This window comes from Talpa europaea (assembly GCF_964194135.1).
Source record: "Talpa europaea genome assembly, chromosome: 1".
Taxonomy (NCBI): Eukaryota; Metazoa; Chordata; class Mammalia; order Eulipotyphla; family Talpidae; genus Talpa; species Talpa europaea.
In genome coordinates this window covers 87736883-87756026 of record NC_140073.1, presented here as the reverse complement: position 1 = coordinate 87756026, position 19144 = coordinate 87736883, and the positions used below count along the sequence as shown (strand labels likewise).

Here is a 19144-nt window from a genome sequence, read left to right as displayed (position 1 = left end):
GCCCACTCTATGGTATTACAAAAAAAAAAAAAAAATCCCTGTAAAAACCAAAGCTATAAACTCCCAAATAGAATCAAAACCTCATCCTTTCCAAAAATTTTGAGAGCAACCAAAATTCAATTCTCTCATTTGTTCCAATATCATCATAATTAAGGTGATTTTAGGTGGAAGAGACTGAAACAACATAGCTTAAAGTAGGAAAGAGAACTTACCTCCTCACAGACTCTGAGGAGGATTGACAACAAAGCGACTGGAAGGACAAAGACATAGATTGATCTCAGGAGCAAGAGTCAGAAATGTACTTGCAATCTTGTCTGCTTTTCTCTAAGTTTCTGCTTCATTCTCTCCATAAATCTTATTCTCTCTACATCTTACAGCTGTAGTCATGTGGGAGGAAAATGCACTGATGCTCTCTTTGGAGCAAAGTCCTAAAATTATAGGGAAGGAATTTACTGAACTCATTCGGATCTGTTAGCTTTACCTGGACCAATAACCATTTGGCTTGGAGAATGGAGGACTGAGATTGGTTCACCTCAGGTGCAGATTAATCCACTGTGACCAGGGGAGCAGAACCATGTAATAATGTCAGTACCCCTGGGTAACAGAAGATTTGGCAATAGGGAAAATAAGAATTCATTCCCAGGCAAAGGAGAATGTTTTGGTGCTGGGCAGAAAAACTCTATGGTACAAGTATCCGCAGTAACACCAGAGAAAAAGCACAGTGTATCCATGGTGGTAATCCTAGACTTTAGCCCACTTAAGTAAATCTAGATATATGAGATATATAACTAATAGCATAATTATACCCCATGAAGAACATCTTGATGGAGCAAATAGATTTAATCGACTGAATACTATCTTCTTCATGAAACCTTTAATACTCATCTGGACCTTATCAAACTCTTGCAAATATTTGTCATCATTACTACACAATTTATCACATAATTGTTCTACAATTGCTTGCATAATAAGTCTAAGTCCCTAGCTCAACTGTGGCTATCTTATACTTCTTTTTACTCGAAGATTTCTACACCAAGATGAATATTAAGGACATAATTTTTTCCACATTCTTTCCATGAATGGTTCTTGAGAGCCCACTAATTTCTAGACAATATATGTGATGCTTAGGGTACAGAGATGATCAAAGATGATTCTTAAAGAGAGCACATGATTTGAGGTCTTTTGTCCCCATCACACTTGGCATAGAAATCTAGCATAGCCAAATTTGATCTAGCAAGTGAATTGCCTGTCCAAACACCAGTAGAGTATCTAGATGCAGTTTAGTTTGCCTATCCAGAAAAATCAGAATTTTCCTCCCTTTTAAACCGAAAAAGCTATTAATGCAAATCCAATTGAATTTGCATTTGATTACATTTCTGATGGAAACATTCATATGCAAATGAAAATTCATGCAAAGATAGCCAGATCATTCAAATAGTTGCTGAAATATCAAGATAAAATTAGGACGTTAAATGTACATCCGTCAATTTTGCTAGGTTACACTAAGGATCATCAAGTGGGACAATGTTCTTGAAAAACTTAAATCCTGTCTTTGACATTTGACAATATTCAAGTAGGTCTGAGCTGGGGAAGGAACTATTAATGTTACCTTCTACTGCGACAGGCTGGAAGAGAAGTCAGTCACTGGTTAAAAATCAGGTTCTTGGATCTACCATTTTTTCCTTTTATCTTTTTTTTTTTTTGCCTTAAAAACAAAAGATGATTTTTGATAAGATCTGAAGTTACTCTGATGATGCAAAACAATGAACAATTAATTAGCTTGTGTAGGTTGGCAGGTCCTGCTACTCCCTAGCAATTTAATGGAGTTAAATAACACCATCAAATCACCACCAATAAGTATCATTTAGAAAGTATCTACAGCATCATGATATACTCACAGAAAAGTGATCTTAATCAATGTCTGTATTCTTACTTTCGAGTCTGAGAAAGGAGTTAAATAAGATTTTAAGATATAATAATCTTATCCTCTGTTACACATTCTAAACCATTATAATTGAAGGAATACAGGTCTTGGAATCAGACTACTGGTGCTGTCACAAGTTGGAGTGACAGAAGAGAAGGGTTTGAGATCAGTGTTCGGGATCATTAGCATTTTTTTTTTTAAGATTTATTTATTAATACAAGCACTGGGTACAGTCAGAAGCATGGGAGGGTGAGAGAATTCACCAGCGCCAGAGCTGAGAGCAGAGCAGGCAGAAGGACCGAAGTACACTGCTGAGGGGAGCAGCGGGCGGCAGGAGAGGTCTGCGCGCCATGTGGGACCCTCGCCCGGCGGCCGGGGATCGAACCGGCGCTGCAGAGGCTGCAGGCAACTTCACAACCCAGCGCTCAACCGCTGCGCCACTGGGGAGGCCCCATTAGCACTTATTTAATAGTCTACGAAGAGTAATGCTCCTCACTTCTCTTTTATTTCAGTCAAAGTTTTAGTGCATAGTTTCAAAGCTTTTTAGAATTCCATGGCTCCCAGCTTTGATGAATGAATGTCACTAGCATCATCACATTTGGAAAACTTGGAATTGTGAAAGGATTTTAACCTCTCCCTCCTTAACATATGCAAGACTTCCCAATCCAGTGATTTTACTCTCAAATGCAACCACGTCTCATATATAGTTTTCACTACCAATTCCTTAATCTTTATATTGATATTTGCCCAACCTATGGCAAGACCTCTTACTCATTTCCCAAAATCAACTTTTCTCTTCCTCTAATGCCTAATAATAAACTATAGCCAGAGTTGTCATTTGAAATTGATATAATCCATAATTGCATTCTACCATCTTCCTTGTATCCTCCTGCAACGTCTTCCTGTTTCTCTTAGAATAACCCCCAAATCCTTAGCAAAGCTATCACAAGCTCTCTGGTCTGGTTCCGGCCTGCCTGTCCACCCTTACATCAAGCTCCCCTTTGACTCTGCACTCTAGTCCTGTCCTTTCAGACTCTGAAATATTCCATGCCCCTTCCAGCCATCTCATCTGTGCACAAGCTGCTATTCCTCTCCCTTCTTCTAAAGTTAGTTAACTTTATGCTTTCTCAGTTAAAGCTCTCCTGATCTTTTAGCCTCCCTCAGGTCCCCTAGTTACTTCTTTCATACCACCAGACAACTTTCTCTCATAATACTTATTTAAGTTTGTAATGCTGTATTTATTTTCGAGATCATATCAGTTGAATTGAGCACTTTCATTGGCTTCCTGAGGAATGAGACTGGATCAGTCTTTCACTTATTCAACAAGACGTGGTTCCTATCCCATTGCAGACATTCAGTAAATACTTGTTGAATTAATGGAAGATTCTACTTTCTGTTATTTTCATCTATAATCAACTAGTTCAAAGTAGGAAAGCTATAAATAAAAATAAAAATTGGCTGTTTTGCTCAAACATCACCCTGCCACAAATTTCCAAAGAGAATTAGCATGGCACATACTGCAGTATCTTTTACGGCAAAGAAGGTGAAATGAAGAAGATAGTCTGTCAAAATTAACTGCTCTCAGAAGCTCTGAGCGATTCCATCATTAATTGTACTAGCAAAAGACTTTTTGTCCCCAGTTCCTTCATAGAGAATAATGTGACAGTTCACACTCCCAGCTCTGTCTTATACATAGACAATTTTATTTAGAATATTTATGCCACAGCTTATTACAAAAACATATCCAAAATTTTCAAATATACAAAGTCTTGTGGCAAGTTACTGAAATTAATTTATAACTATTATTCATTTCATGGTAATATAGTCACAATCACAAAAATGTAGGCTTAGTTCCCTCTGTTACTTTTATTTCTATTTGCTGTGAGCTCAGTAGTACTTCTCAACAGGTTTGTAATACTGAGCTAAATATTGAAATTATAGGAAAAGGTAAAATGCCACATTCCATGATTTTTTTAACAAAGTTGCAGTTATCTTTCTAGGAATATCTGTCCTTTCACATCTGTCTCAGACTGAATAGTCTTGACCATCTGTGATATTCAAAGGATGGAGGGTTAAAAGCTTATATTTAGCAGCAGGATGTATCTGTGGTTAGAAATGTTAAGTTTAGTGGACAATAAAAAATTATATATACCTTCCTTAAAAGAAAAGGAAGTTTTATTTATTTATTTATTTATTTTAATTTTAATTTTATTTTTATATTCCCTATACAATTACAACCCCCTTATTTTGACCCCAATCCCTCCTTTCCCCACCCCCCACCTCCCTATGAAGTGTCTCTGGTTCATAGTTGTTTGTTGATTTTGATATTTTCTTTCTTATAGTTATTCTTTTTCGTGGTCCCTTATTTAAGTTTTCTAGATTCCCGCTATGAGTGAGACCATCCGGTATTTTTCCTAGAAAAGGAAGTTTTAGAGAGACTATTAAAGTATCTTTTACCTTACAGTATTGCTCATGTTTAAGAATATTAGAATGTAGTTCTGTTTTTGTTTTTTTTAGTTTTCCCTATGAACCATTTGAAAACTTCTTCCTTTCTTTTTTTTTTTTTTTTGAATTATGCAGGCTAGTATTCCAGGAAGAAAATAAAATGTCCCTACTGAATTTAAAGCAAAGTGTCTTTTCTCTTTTTGCAAATGTTCTAAGACTAAGCATTCAGTCAATAACTGGTCATCTCTGACTCTTCTTACAAATGAACTATGTGTTGTCTTCTTGCAACTGAGCCTTTCTTATTAGCAATGATGTAAGAGGACTTGGGGTCCTAGGAAGAAGGTCCTGAAAGACATTTCTTATCCTTTTATGATTTCAGTTAAGAATGCAAATTGCACATCAGACTTTGAAGAATATTTTGCCAAAAGAAAACTGGAGGAACGTGATGGCCATGCAGTCAGCATCGAGGAGTACCTTCAGCGCAGTGACACAGCCATTATTTACCCAGAAGCCCCTGAGGAGCTGTCTCGCCTTGGCACGCCAGAGGCCAATGGGCAAGAAGAAAATGGTGAGGCTGTAATTCATTTTTAGCCACTACACTGACCTCTGCAGCTGTTACAATTACAAATGCACTACATGCCTGGGTGTTTACCTTAAAATTTGAAGAACAGCTGCAGAGGCATGGAATTTCATGAGCAAAGATTAGAACTGTAATTTTAGGGTATTGTGAAATTTTTTTGTCAGCAAATTTGTGTCATTTGTACATCCAATAAAGAACAAGAACAATTAGAGCCTATTTCTAAGAGATAAAAATATCTAAATTGATTTCTATCTTTCTGAGATATTTCACTTTGAAGGGGAGAAAAAAGTTTAGCAATAGTGACCCCAGCCTTTTGTTTTTCTCTGGCAACACCTCAAAAGCTCCCTCACAAAGTGAATTCCTGAGTCATATGTGACTAAAGGTTTACTAGGAGCTGTCAGTCACCTAGAGAGAATTTCCTTCTTTATCAGCTCTTTAAATTTTCCCCCCAAAAAGCTCAAGTAATTAATTAATTTTCCGGCGCAGTGTGAGCTGATTCCGACAAGTCTGGCCTGGGTGTGTGAGGGGACTGGTGTGCACAGAGGACGACGCGATGATGGCACTCTCACGGAGCAGATTGCAGTGATTCCTGTCATACCATCCCGGGCAGTCAGCCCATTAGCTGCCATTGATTTACTGACCTTTTGGCCTGCTTCTCTCCCTCTCGTCTCTCGGCTACAGACCTGCCACCTGGAACTCCAGATGCTTTTGCCCAACTGCTGACCTGCCCCTACTGCGACCGAGGCTACAAGCGCTTGACATCACTGAAGGAGCACATCAAGTACCGCCACGAGAAGAATGAAGAGAACTTTTCCTGCCCTCTTTGTAGCTACACGTTTGCCTACCGCACCCAGCTCGAGCGGCATATGGTGACGCACAAGCCAGGGACAGATCAGGTGGGGGGTTGGTTTTAAGTGATTTCTTTCTATAATAACCCCTTAGAGAAACGATATTGCTTTGATTGGCAATCATTATTAATTTTTCATGGCATTTTGAAGATGCAGATCTTTTAATGGTAATAGCTTTAATTGAGGTCTAAATGATTTTTTGATGGTCTCTTCTAATATGATTTAATAGTCTTATGTTCACGATCGAATGAGTGTGTTAATTTCTAATTTAGAAATTTTATTTGCACTTTAACTTGACTTTAGTTTCATTTTTATGTTCCACAAAAAGTGAATGAAATTGTAGCATTTTAATTATACATTATTAAACATCTCAGCAATTTTAATTCCATTTTTCACCTAGCTTTACTTAGAAATTTTTGTTCATACAGGATCTAAGTCATAGTGAAAGAAGTGTGTGTTTCTCTGGCTTGCCATATAACACCTTCAATTACTTTGAGTATTTTTACAAGCTGCTACTAGTTTATGAAATCTAATTAAGTCCTTTAAGGAAAATAAAAAACCATATAACATATATGGGTACATATATCAAATAAACTGGGTTGATACTCAAATGTTGGATGCACATTAAAATTGATCCCCCCTTGACATGCATATTTGTAGCTAAATATTAAATTTCCTTCCACTATCGGCTGACTTGTGTTAAAAATAAAATCTCTATCTTAAATAAGCAAGCATGCCTTCTTAAATCCTCAAAATGATTGATTTACAGTGTCCCTTAAATGTTTTACCAAAACTGCTTGTTCTGGGAGAATTGACTGTGGAATGAGATTATGATGTGTTCAGATGGTAAAAGAAATGGTGGGCCTCAAGTCCTAACAACTGACCCTGCAGATCTAGAATCACACTACATAAGCCTTGCCCCCAGAGCTGTTTTAAGAGTCAGCAAATAGGCTATTCTGTGAAATTCTTATGCCTTTTTTTTTTTTTACTTGTGGTCTTTATTTTCTTTGAATAAAGAAAACGAGAATAAGCAAACCCAATCAAGCAGTGGTGATGATACTATATTATAGAATTTTACTCTTTTAAGAGAACAGCTCATGTAAATCATTCCATTTCTATCTGATTGGGCTTGTCACCTGAATATTTTTCAAAATTCAGTTATAAAAACTATGCTTGCATAGTTACACTTGCCTAACAGTTTGTCTCCGTGCTTATATGCACAGAAACTCTAGGAAAAAAATAGTGCCTAGATGTTTATCTAGCATAACTGCTTTAAATTTCACATGCAGAAGTGTGATTGTGTTGGCGCATTATGAATGGTAGCTTTGGTGTTGAAAAGTCCCCTCATTTGCTCATGGCATTTACAATTAGTAAATTAAAATGATTGTATCATATTAACAGTGGCACAACTAAAGTTTATAGTAGTCCTCTGAGGGCTGTGGGGGGAGACAAAGCAGCTGTTGCTGTTTGTTTATGCAACTCAGCAACATATGAGCGCTGGTCCCTCAATGGCGCTCGGCGGGCTGGGCTCCGCTTGATCTTTGAAGGTTGCTGCTGTTTGAACAAACCTCCCTGTGTCCCATGTAACACCATCTGTCTCACTAGGAATGTGGGAAGATTCAGCACACCCTAGCAGTTGTCATACCGTTTCTGTGCTGTCTTTTTGCAAAAGGCTTTTGTGTCATTGCTGCTTGAAAAAGGCTGACCTCCTACCTTGAGCATCCAGAGTGGATGACTGGATTTTTTTTTCCAGAATTCTAAGTCACAGTGCTTTTTTCCCCCCTTGTTCAAAAAGGTCAGCTGTGTTTGATTATATCTTTGCTGCTTTTAACTTGTCTTTTCAGCAAAACTTTTTTTTTTTTTTGGTCCCTACTCCCTAGCACACTACTAAAAAGGAAAATGAAAAGTCGTTGAAGTCTTTCCTACTGGCCTGTGATAAAACTGTTCAAGCAGCTATAACCCAAGATGTTGTCTCTTATATTTGATAATGAATCAAATCTGCCATGCAACACCGCAGGACAAACAGGGTTTACGTTTGCTACTAGAACAGTGAATGGGATATTTAAACATGCTTATCATGTAATGAAATATTTATATCAAGGATTTCTTTTTGTTTGTGTGTGTGGTTGTGTTTTGTTTGTTTGCTTTTAAAATCTTATATTGCTTCAGTATATGACACACTTTTTTACCGTGATACAGAAAATCTGTCATTTGTCATTTCTGTGGGGGTGAGAAGGGGAGCGGGGTGTGGGTGAGGAGGAGGTTTGAAGACTGTTTGGAAATTTCAGGATAATATATATACGTTTTTCCTTTCAAAATAGTTGTATCCTGCCAGGGAATCTTCAGATTTTAGAATGTGCTGTTAAGAGAGAACCACAAACATCTTCACAATTATATTTTCTCATCTCCAAAGGCTCAAAGAGATGTTTTAGAAAAGAGACTCCATAGACAATGCTAAGAAAATATCGAATACACACGTGCAAAGGGATTTTTTTTTGTTTTAATTTTATTGCCAACATTATCACTTTTATTGCAACTCTGAAAGACTGGGCAAATAAATAAACATGCACTCAAACCTTTTGGCCTGTCTGAAAAATAAGAGCCTTTCAAGAATATTTGGAACAAATTTCCTTTGTTCCTCCTGCACAAAACTAATGTCAGTCTTTCTCCTTTTGTAGCACCAGATGCTGACCCAAGGAGCAGGTAATCGCAAGTTCAAATGCACAGAGTGTGGCAAGGCCTTCAAATATAAGCACCATCTGAAAGAACACCTGCGAATTCACAGTGGTGAGTAGCAGAAATGCTGGTGCTCACATTTGCATTTTGTTTCATTAGGGGCGCTTTAAAAGATTGTTTAAAATTTACACAATCCTATTTGTAGTTTTTTGGAACAACCCATTTATTTTATAAACTATGTGTACCTGCTTTGTCTTCCTGAGACCTATGGTAGCACCAATAGCACTGTCATGTAAAAAAGAAGAGGAAAGCTTATGCTTCTTAAAAATTGCAAATGTTTTGATTTATTACAAAATCTAGAAACTCCTCTTTGTCTTTTTGAAAATCTTTCTACAGGTTAAATTTTTTTGACCTGAAGAAACTCAGCTGCAAAATCTGAAGAATGTTCATTTTTGATCCCTAACCATGAAAGGAAAAGTTGAAAAGTTTCGGATAAGAGCTTTTGCATGATAAATGTTCTTAGAAGCTTGAGAGCTGTATATTATAGAACAACATCCTACCTCTGAGATTTCTTCCTTATAACTATTTTGATAGCTCTGCCAAGCATTTTATTACCAAATTGGATACTATTCAAAGGACTAGTTGGATTGGTAGAATCAATGGAATCTCCACAGAGTTGATTAAAGCTATGGCTACACTTCCCTTTAAATACTGTGACATCTTTATTGTGCTATTGACCACACATTAATCTGACACTGTTTAAATAGGAGGCTGCCGATGGCAAGACAAGATTTGGGATGTTGGCTGAAAAAGCTTAGATAGCCCAGCCTGCACCTTCCACTGCTAACATCTTGAATTATGTCCTTCCAGGGTAGATAAAGCCCAGAAATACTTATGATCACATAACTCTAATCTAAGCAACTAGGATGTAGAGGATAGAGGTACCCCACTGTGTTCCTTTCATGTGGTTCCACAGATTCTTGAATAGACGATTGCAGTTGTTACCCAACCCAAGAAATGTAATGTTAATCTTAATTATCATTTTAGGTGAAAAACCCTACGAGTGCCCAAACTGCAAGAAACGCTTCTCCCATTCTGGTTCCTACAGTTCACACATCAGCAGCAAAAAATGCATTGGTTTAATCTCTGTAAATGGGCGAATGAGAAACAATATCAAGACGGGTTCTTCCCCTAATTCTGTTTCTTCTTCTCCTACGAATTCAGCCATTACCCAGTTAAGAAACAAATTGGAGAATGGAAAACCACTTAGTATGTCTGAACAAACAGGCTTACTTAAAATTAAAACAGAACCACTAGACTTCAATGACTACAAAGTTCTCATGGCCACACACGGGTTCAGTGGCACTAGTCCCTTTATGAACGGTGCACTCGGAGCCACCAGCCCTTTGGGAGTTCATCCGTCTGCTCAGAGTCCAATGCAGCACTTAGGTGTAGGGATGGAAGCCCCTTTACTTGGATTCCCCACAATGAATAGTAATTTAAGCGAGGTACAAAAGGTTCTACAGATTGTGGACAATACGGTTTCCCGGCAAAAAATGGACTGCAAGGCTGAAGAAATTTCCAAGTTGAAAGGTTATCACATGAAGGATCCATGCTCTCAACCTGAGGAACAAGGAGTTACTTCTCCTAATATCCCACCTGTAGGTCTTCCAGTAGTGAGTCATAATGGTGCCACTAAAAGTATTATTGACTATACATTAGAAAAAGTCAATGAAGCCAAAGCTTGCCTCCAGAGCTTGACTACTGACTCAAGGAGACAGATCAGTAACATAAAGAAAGAGAAGCTGCGTACTCTAATAGATTTGGTCACCGACGATAAAATGATTGAGAACCACAACATATCCACTCCATTTTCATGCCAGTTCTGTAAAGAGAGTTTTCCCGGCCCTATTCCCCTGCATCAGCATGAACGCTACCTTTGTAAGATGAATGAAGAGATCAAAGCAGTCCTGCAACCTCATGAAAACATAGTCCCCAATAAAGCCGGAGTTTTTGTTGATAATAAAGCCCTCCTCTTGTCATCTGTACTTTCTGAGAAAGGAATGACAAGCCCCATCAACCCATACAAGGACCACATGTCTGTACTTAAAGCATATTATGCTATGAACATGGAGCCCAACTCTGATGAACTGCTGAAAATTTCCATTGCTGTGGGCCTTCCTCAGGAATTTGTGAAGGAATGGTTTGAACAACGAAAAGTCTACCAGTATTCCAATTCCAGGTCACCATCACTGGAAAGGAACTCCAAGCCGCTCGTTCCCAACAGTAACCCTCCCACAAAAGACTCTTTATTACCCAGGTCTCCCATAAAACCTATGGACTCCATAACATCTCCATCAATAGCAGAACTCCACAACAGTGTTACGAATTGTGATCCTCCTCTCAGGCTAACAAAACCTTCCCATTTTACCAATATTAAACCAGTTGAAAAATTGGACCACTCAAGGAGTAATACTCCTTCTCCCTTAAATCTTTCCTCCACATCTTCTAAAAACTCCCACAGTAGTTCTTACACTCCAAACAGCTTCTCTTCCGAGGAGCTCCAGGCTGAGCCTTTGGACTTGTCATTACCAAAACAAATGAAAGAACCCAAAAGTATTATAGCCACAAAGAACAAAACAAAAGCTAGCAGCATAAATTTAGACCACAACAGTGTTTCTTCATCATCTGAAAACTCAGATGAGCCTCTAAACTTGACTTTTATCAAAAAGGAGTTTTCAAATTCAAATAATCTGGACAACAAAAGCACTAATCCAGTGTTCGGCATGAACCCATTTAGTGCCAAACCTTTATACACAGCTCTTCCTCCACAAAGCGCATTTCCCCCTGCCACCTTCATGCCACCAGTCCAGACCAGTATCCCTGGGCTACGACCATACCCGGGACTGGATCAGATGAGCTTCCTACCACATATGGCCTATACCTACCCAACTGGAGCAGCTACTTTTGCTGATATGCAGCAAAGGAGAAAGTACCAGCGGAAACAAGGATTCCAGGTAAAAAAAATGCATCTTTTTTACTCTGAAAAGAGGAGATGAAAATTAGATTGTGCATGGGCGGGGCCGGGGGTAGAATCTTAGTGGGGAAAAAAAAAAAATCAAATGCTGTGTATTCCATTGAAATAGAAGAGGTTGTTTTAACTCCAACCAAAAACGGAGTGGGCTAGGAAAAGAAATGGAGAAACAGTGGCATGTTTGCTTTAGAAAAGATAAAGTACTTGATATTTATTTTTGCGATTTCTTTAGATTGCTCCACCTGCTTTTAGAATGATGCATTGACAACAGTATCTTGTTGGACTTACATAGATACCAAAAGTTAGCATTTATAACAGTCACCTACTTTTATAGATGTTCACAATTGCAATAATGCATGTGCAAATGTGAAATGTACTTGGCTTTATAGACAACAGTTTATTTTGGAGGGTATTTTAAAAAAATACTTTCTACTTTCCATGTGACTTCTTATGTAATGCTCAAAGTAGGAAAGAATTTATGGTTTTTCAAATACAAAAGCGGGTATGTTTTAAGATCATCGAGTATCACCCCTGTTTGCAAAATAGGAGCATAAGTAGCAGAGCACCTCATAACAGCTGTTCTAGTATTCCAATTTACAGTACATCTGCCCTCTCTGTAAATGTATTTAAGCCTATTTAATCTTCTCTAATATTAATTAGTGCAAACGTAGTCTAAGAAAACTGAACTGTGGGCTAGCAAATGGAAATGTATGTTATCATGCAAGTTTGCACTCCTTTGGATCAAGACAAAATAAATATCAAGAAATTTAATAATTTACTGATCCACATTCATTATTGCTCAATGCTGAAGGCTGTTTTAACATAGATAGAACATTGATAAAAAGTGTTATTAATATTCCTTATTTCAAATTAGAAAATTAAATATAAAAATATAGCTTGAGGCCTTTAGTTGGTAGACATACATTTAAATAGATTGCATAATAATAACATTTTGTACCTAAATATAAAATTCAATTAAAATAGGGTTTCTACAGCTACAGATCATTTCTAAAGTTAAGCACATTGGAAAATACACAAATCCTGATGTTTAATTTCCACTCCTGGGTATTTCCTGATAGAGAAAGAAAATTAAGAATTTAAAATTTTTCAGTCTTCTCACCTTCAGAGTTGAGTATTTTATGTTATTGCAAAAACAATGAGCTCTGCTGTCTAAACCAGAGATTTAATTTTTTGTTGAAATGTGAGACCCCTGTACTGTTCATGGAAAGCAGTAATTTCTAAAAACTAGATCGATTAATGTCAGCACTTCTGCAGGTCTCCAAATGTCAGCCTATGCAAAGTTGTTTGGTATAAACACAAAGAGAAGAAACTGTGTTGAACTATGTGATTATATCACAGGGAGAATTGCTTGATGGAGCACAGGACTACATGTCAGGACTAGATGACATGACAGACTCCGACTCCTGTCTGTCTCGAAAGAAGATCAAGAAGACAGAGAGTGGCATGTATGCATGTGACTTATGTGACAAGACATTCCAGAAAAGCAGTTCCCTTCTGCGACATAAATACGAACACACAGGTATGAGTGACTTTGACTAGCTAGTTAGAGCTTCCCGGCCTGCTGTACATTTCATAATATTTAATGAGTACACTTGAGCAACATAAGATGTAGCATATGCTGATACCTTCAACAAGGAAGAAATAATGCTTTTGCCTAGCTTACTAGCACTTTTTTGTTGCCTGTTTATTGGATCATTCATGTGTTTATGAGTGTACTTGTCTTCATATCTTTCACGGTAATCTGTAAACCAGGTTGATAAATCATGTCCAAGGTATATTTAAATGGCCAGGGCAAGGAAATGGCATGATACAAGTCAGTTCTTGAAAATGCCTTCCAATGCTTAAGCTGTGATCAACCTATATATGTAAAATTTAATAATAAATAATTCAATCAATTCTGTATTAGTTTCCTCATCCACCCACTAGACAGTCACTATCGCCAGGTGATTCTGTTGGCTCTTATTTTAAAGAAAATGCTCATATTTTGAATAAACTAAAAGTGTTAGTACTGTGAAGAAATAATAGGCCAAATAAGTAATAAACCAAATGAGCTCCTGGAAATAATTACATTTGAAAGACTAAAACTTTCTAAGTTCAGTTCATTTATTTCCAATTCATGCCTTATGAAATTGGAAAAATTTTACAGAGCTGACAAGTTAGCAGCCTAATTCTTGCCCCTGGGTAGAGAGAGACTGGGTTAACTTTAAGAAAGAAAGGTGAAGTATCATAACTCGAAGCAGCATTAATTCCCTCAATCCAAGATCTGATCTGCAACTGAGAAGCAGCCCCTGTGTTCCCCACTCCCCTGCTTCTCCTTCCAACCTTAACCACTCTCGTCCCTGCTAACTCAGTCACTTCCCTATTCCTAACCCATCTCCAATTTTTACCCAATAGAAATTTGGTATGCTGTACTGCCCTTAGATGGGAAAAGAAAGAATATAGGATTTCAGTCAAAATATTGGCAAGGGGTTAGGGGGATAAGAAAACTCATATTTTCAACCAGGACGTCTGGTATCAAACCTTTCAATATAGAGAGGGGAAATTAACCTTAACATTTTTGTTTTGGGGGTAAAGTGATGAAGAAGCCAAAAAAACAAAAGCAGGGCCATGAAGGGAACGTGAATACTTCTGGTTGTATTGTGACTAAATATGTGGCACCCTTTTTAGTGATTGAAAATTATCCTTGGGAAGCACTTGTACCCCCTTCTTCATTATTCCTCAGTGGGCATGTGCAGGTAGCCAGAAACAGCCTGAGAGTGGGGGGTGGGGGGAAATTTGGGTGAGTTCTACAAGATGTGTTGAGGGTATCTGAAAAAATATGGTTGATAAATAACAGTGGTGTTAATCCAAACAACCCAGTTTTCTTTTTCTTCTATTGTCTGATATTAATTGCTATTATTAATTAAAAGTTCAACTAATAATACTTTAAAAAGACTAATTTGAATAGCATGTCCCAACAATTCATACTTGTGTGATATAATTCAATGTTTGAAACATCGGAATTTTCCTACATTTGTCTTTTATCATAGCTATCAATAGATATTTTCTGTAGTACCTAGGCCTATTTAAGTATTTAAAGATATGTTCATACCTAAATTTACTTTAATATTTTAATCAACTCAAATATATTTTGTATTTCATTATTCAGCTACAATAGGCACATCACTGAAGGCATCTTTCCCTCTCTGATTGGTTTTATTATATGACCATATGCAAACTCTATCATTTACTACCTGGTGAGTGTAAAACTTTTATTTTAGTGAGGGCTATCATACATATTGACCTCCAGTCAATATATTTATTTCTAATAAATTAGATAGTCCATAAGCTTCATAGGTATATAGATAGTTGAGAGACCCAAAAGTTGACAAACACAGATGTGCATAACCAATCTAAAAGATTAAAAAAAAATGTTCTGGTCCTTTAAGATATGAGAGCTGCTGCCTAGATATATTGCCTAGCAACAAGATGCTAACCACCCAATGGTTTCTCTAACGTGTGATTAATTATCCTCCTTTGGCTTCCCAGCTTGTCAAGTTCCCAGTGTGTTAACTTTTTGGTCTCTTGACCAAACATCTCATGACATTACTACTGTCAGTGTATTAGGTTCCATCAACATGAATTCCTCATGAATGTTCCGTCACTATGATATACGTGGAAATGCAGTCCATTTTCCTTTCCTCCTTGTCCCCCACAAGCCTTTTATTTGCTCATATTAAGTAAGCATCAATAACAGTTTGAGGATATATTAATATGGAAATTATAAGTTAGAACAATCTATAGGCTGATTCTAAGGTTGGAAATGAAATTGAACATTGTCATTTGTGTTGATACCAAATGTGTCATTGATAAAGTGTATTTATTACACCTGTCTACAGTTTAGCAAACAGAAAAGTTTAAGAAGGAAATTATGAGTTACTTATTCCTGTGCTTTTTTCCTTTGACCTGTTTATTTCTGAGGCAGTCATCAAAGACATGATATTTAATTTTCCTTACCAGTGGCATATTGCTTTTTTGCTCTTCCTGGGAAATAGGATTAGGACAGGGGAAGAAAACACTGCATGTTGTTGACTTCAGTAGGCTTAATTGCCTCAAAGAAAGAGTATGAAATAAAAAAAAAAAAACCTGAATCTCCTATTAAGCACTGTCAAAAACTCACTTTCAATTCACTCAAAATTTAATTTGACATTGATTGAGTACTTTGTCTATTGAGACTGTGGTAAGTGCTTTAAATCTACCTTATTTGGAAAAGTAATAAAAATATTTTTACTTTTGATTCACTAAGTCAGATTTTAATAAATTACTAGTCAATTTTGTTTCTCAGTTATATAAATTTTCAAATCATAAACCTTCCATTTATTAACAACAGTTATCATTCTAGCTGTCAGATGAATCATCCCCCCCTCAATAGTAGAGGAAAAAATTACCCTAAAAAAGTTTTGATTCACTCAATGTCAATTTGGAGATTTTTCTGAATCTTGTTCATGTGGAAATTTAATTTTAGGACATCTTGAGTTGAATCAGGTAACCAATCAAACAAATTGAGAAGAGATAAATGCTCAAGTCAGTTCCTATTTAACTTGAATTTATTAAATGCCTATCAGTGAAACTTCTGGAGATTAGTAGAATATTTAGTGCAAGGTGTATGTCAAGACTCCTCACCCCCACTCCAAATGCTGTTCTTTGCATGGCATAATAGCTAAACATCCCTGCAAGCTGTCACTTCATAATGCAGAATGAATATATTTGTATTATAAGTTTATTGTTTATGATCCAGTGAAGTCCCTGAACATGGATTGCCTGTAACCATAGGATATCTGCGTTAGACTACAGTATAGTGGGCATCCTGCAGGCATTTCCAGCAGTCCTTGAAACTTGTCCTAGCGAGTACTTGTTTTCTCTTAGACCATTCTACTGTATTTTGTTCCTTTCGACAAGAGAAAACCATATCCACTGTGATGTTCATTCAAAATGTATGAAGTGACCTAACAGGTTGACCTTTTTGTGCTTCTGAGTTGATGAGACATTAGCATCCAAAGAGGGTTCTACCCATGCATGATTTAGCAACTAGCATGCTTTAGCAACTAAAGTACCAAGACTTTTTTTATCTGTAATTTTTCTTCTTTTCATTCAGATTTATTTCTTACATGTACTCTGCTGCTGATACATGCCTCTTGATTACAACTTGGAAATTAAACATGTATTAATGAATACAAATGAATTTATCAAAACATGTGCAATCTTTGTAGTAAACATTGTACCTACAGTATCTCTTTACTTCTTGTGCCCAATTTACAAGTTAAGGCCGCAAACGATCTCCATTTAACCAACAAGGACTTTGATCCTCAGAGACCTTTACATGCCTAAAGCTGCAAAGGTGGTTGTAAAAGATGGCTCTGAACACAGGCAATTGGAACACAGAACCCATCTCTCCTATTTGATACTGCACCAAGATGCGCCTATGAATGATTGCCAATGTCAGAAACTTCTATCCTTGCTCCTGATAGTATCCTTTTCTTCAGGGTCCGGGTGCACGCACGAGAGCCCCAATTCGCACATAGTGACTTGAAGTTTTCTGGAAGGCAAAACCTCTGTCTTTCCCTCAAACACTCTTCTGCTTTCCTCTGGTTTGGTCTTATCAATGGGAGAGCAGGTTATCTTTACAAACTCTTGGCACTCCATTCACATGCTCTTCTCTGTTATTAGGTTTACCCCATTTAAAAGATCTTTTCCAAAATTAAGGACTGGTTCTTATGCCATTCAAATTACACTTTTTTCTTCAGCCTATTAGTTGCCTTTAGGTAGATCACTAGAATCTTCCTTTTTCTTTTACAACAAGTAATCACAGCAAGCATCTTTCTAATTTCTTCTTACAGGTAAATAACTTCTTCTACTCTAATATTGTGCCTTACCACATCTGTCATCACTAAATTTATATTGGGCATTCCAGTAAGATAAAGACCATTAGTGAAATAGCATATAACAGTCTGTAGCATTTTCTAAATAGTGCCATGCCCCAGAGGCATTCAATAACATTATTAAAAATATTTGACTACTAATTGAGATTATATGTCACCATATAACTGAATGCCTGAGGTGTGTAGAATGGGATCCTAATCTTATGACATGACACTTAGCAAATGAAAATGGGGTTGAATCTGCTATGCTAGTTATTAATTTAATTTGCTGAAATGGAAGTTTGTATTAGGAAATAAAAGCACATCGCTTCATGTATAATGGTGATGTACATGACACATTTCTGATTTTAACTCTGGAGCATCAGTCTGATAATTTTTTTTGACAGTTCTATTTTAGAAATAAACTTTTAAGTATGGCAGCTATGGAAGGTGTTGAAGGCATTCCAGGGCTATTTGTGGCCTGGAATCAACCAGATGTGTTTAGGCTTGGCATTGGTTTCAAGTTCCAAACACTGGTTAGAAACTGCCTGGAATGCCAAAGGAAATACAGCATTCTCTAGCTGAAGTGTATTTTAACACTCAACAAGTGACTGACATCTCATGGAAAACTTCAGAGGGAAAACAGTCTTTGGAATTAGTTCAGCTTCCACGACACCCATCTCTTTACTTTTGTATTTTCGAATGATTTCTTCTCTAATTTTTATTCTTAGAATCATATGGTTGAAAAGATAGTCTTAACGTCATCTATCCTCAATTTCTGCTCCCTCCTAACGTGGCAATTGGCTCCTGTTTGAGACGTAAGCCCATTTTCAAAGCAGCCGTTTATGATGCAACAGCAGAGGCCTTAAAGGCCAATGCCAGCGATGATGCCATCTTTACACTTTTCTACCAGTCCTTGTTCGAACAATGTAAGGAAAGGCTATAAAAATGCGTGCTAACGTGCACTAGAAGTTTCTGTTCAATAGGACAATTTTCAAATGAGGTCATTAGCAATTCAAAACCTCCTTTCTGGGATGTTTCCTTTAGCGGCTCTCTAGTTTCTTCTTGTTTACTGACTGTATTGCAGAAGTGAGCGTCCAAGTGCCAAATTATGAGATGAGGATGCATCTTCTTAGACTGGGGTGTGTTGATCTTTCAGCCATAAGCAGATGTCCCCCCGGTAAAGCCTCAGTCTGGACGCCTTTACAGAATTCTTGGAAAGAGTCTTCATGCAAAGACACTAATCACCCTGTCATCTTGTTCTTTCTCCAGGAAAAAGACCACATCAGTGTCAGATTTGTAAGAAAGCGTTTAAACACAAGCACCACCTTATCGAGCACTCGAGGCTTCACTCAGGCGAGAAGCCCTATCAGTGTGATAAATGTGGCAAGCGCTTCTCACACTCCGGCTCCTACTCGCAGCACATGAATCACAGGTATTCCTACTGCAAGCGGGAGGCGGAGGAGCGGGAAGCGGCGGAGCGCGAGGCGCGCGAGAAAGGGCACTTGGAACCCACCGAGCTGCTGATGAACCGGGCTTACTTGCAGAGCATTACTCCTCAGGGGTACTCTGACTCGGAGGAGCGGGAGAGTATGCCAAGGGATGGCGAGAGCGAGAAGGAGCACGAGAAAGAAGGCGAAGATGGCTATGAGAAGCTGGGGCGACCGGATGGCGACGAGGAATTTGAGGAGGAAGAGGAAGAAAGTGAAAATAAAAGTA

At 37.6% G+C, this 19144-nt stretch overlaps 1 protein-coding gene across 2 annotated transcripts in view; it reads left to right on the top strand.

Moving 5' to 3' along the window:
- The window catches only part of ZEB2 (zinc finger E-box binding homeobox 2), a gene marked incomplete at both ends in the record, with an annotated part of 125557 nt that overhangs the window by 106282 nt on the left and 131 nt on the right, over positions 1 to 19144 (top strand). For both annotated transcript variants that reach the window (XM_084237347.1, XM_084237348.1), the window contains 6 exons: positions 4749 to 4937; positions 5631 to 5845; positions 8476 to 8584; positions 9521 to 11490; positions 12867 to 13047; positions 18698 to 19144. The exon at positions 18698 to 19144 is cut by the window's right edge and continues 131 nt beyond it. In XM_084237347.1, the coding sequence (XP_084093473.1) occupies positions 4749 to 4937; positions 5631 to 5845; positions 8476 to 8584; positions 9521 to 11490; positions 12867 to 13047; positions 18698 to 19144 (3111 nt within the window). The remainder of the gene's footprint in view (positions 1 to 4748; positions 4938 to 5630; positions 5846 to 8475; positions 8585 to 9520; positions 11491 to 12866; positions 13048 to 18697) is intronic.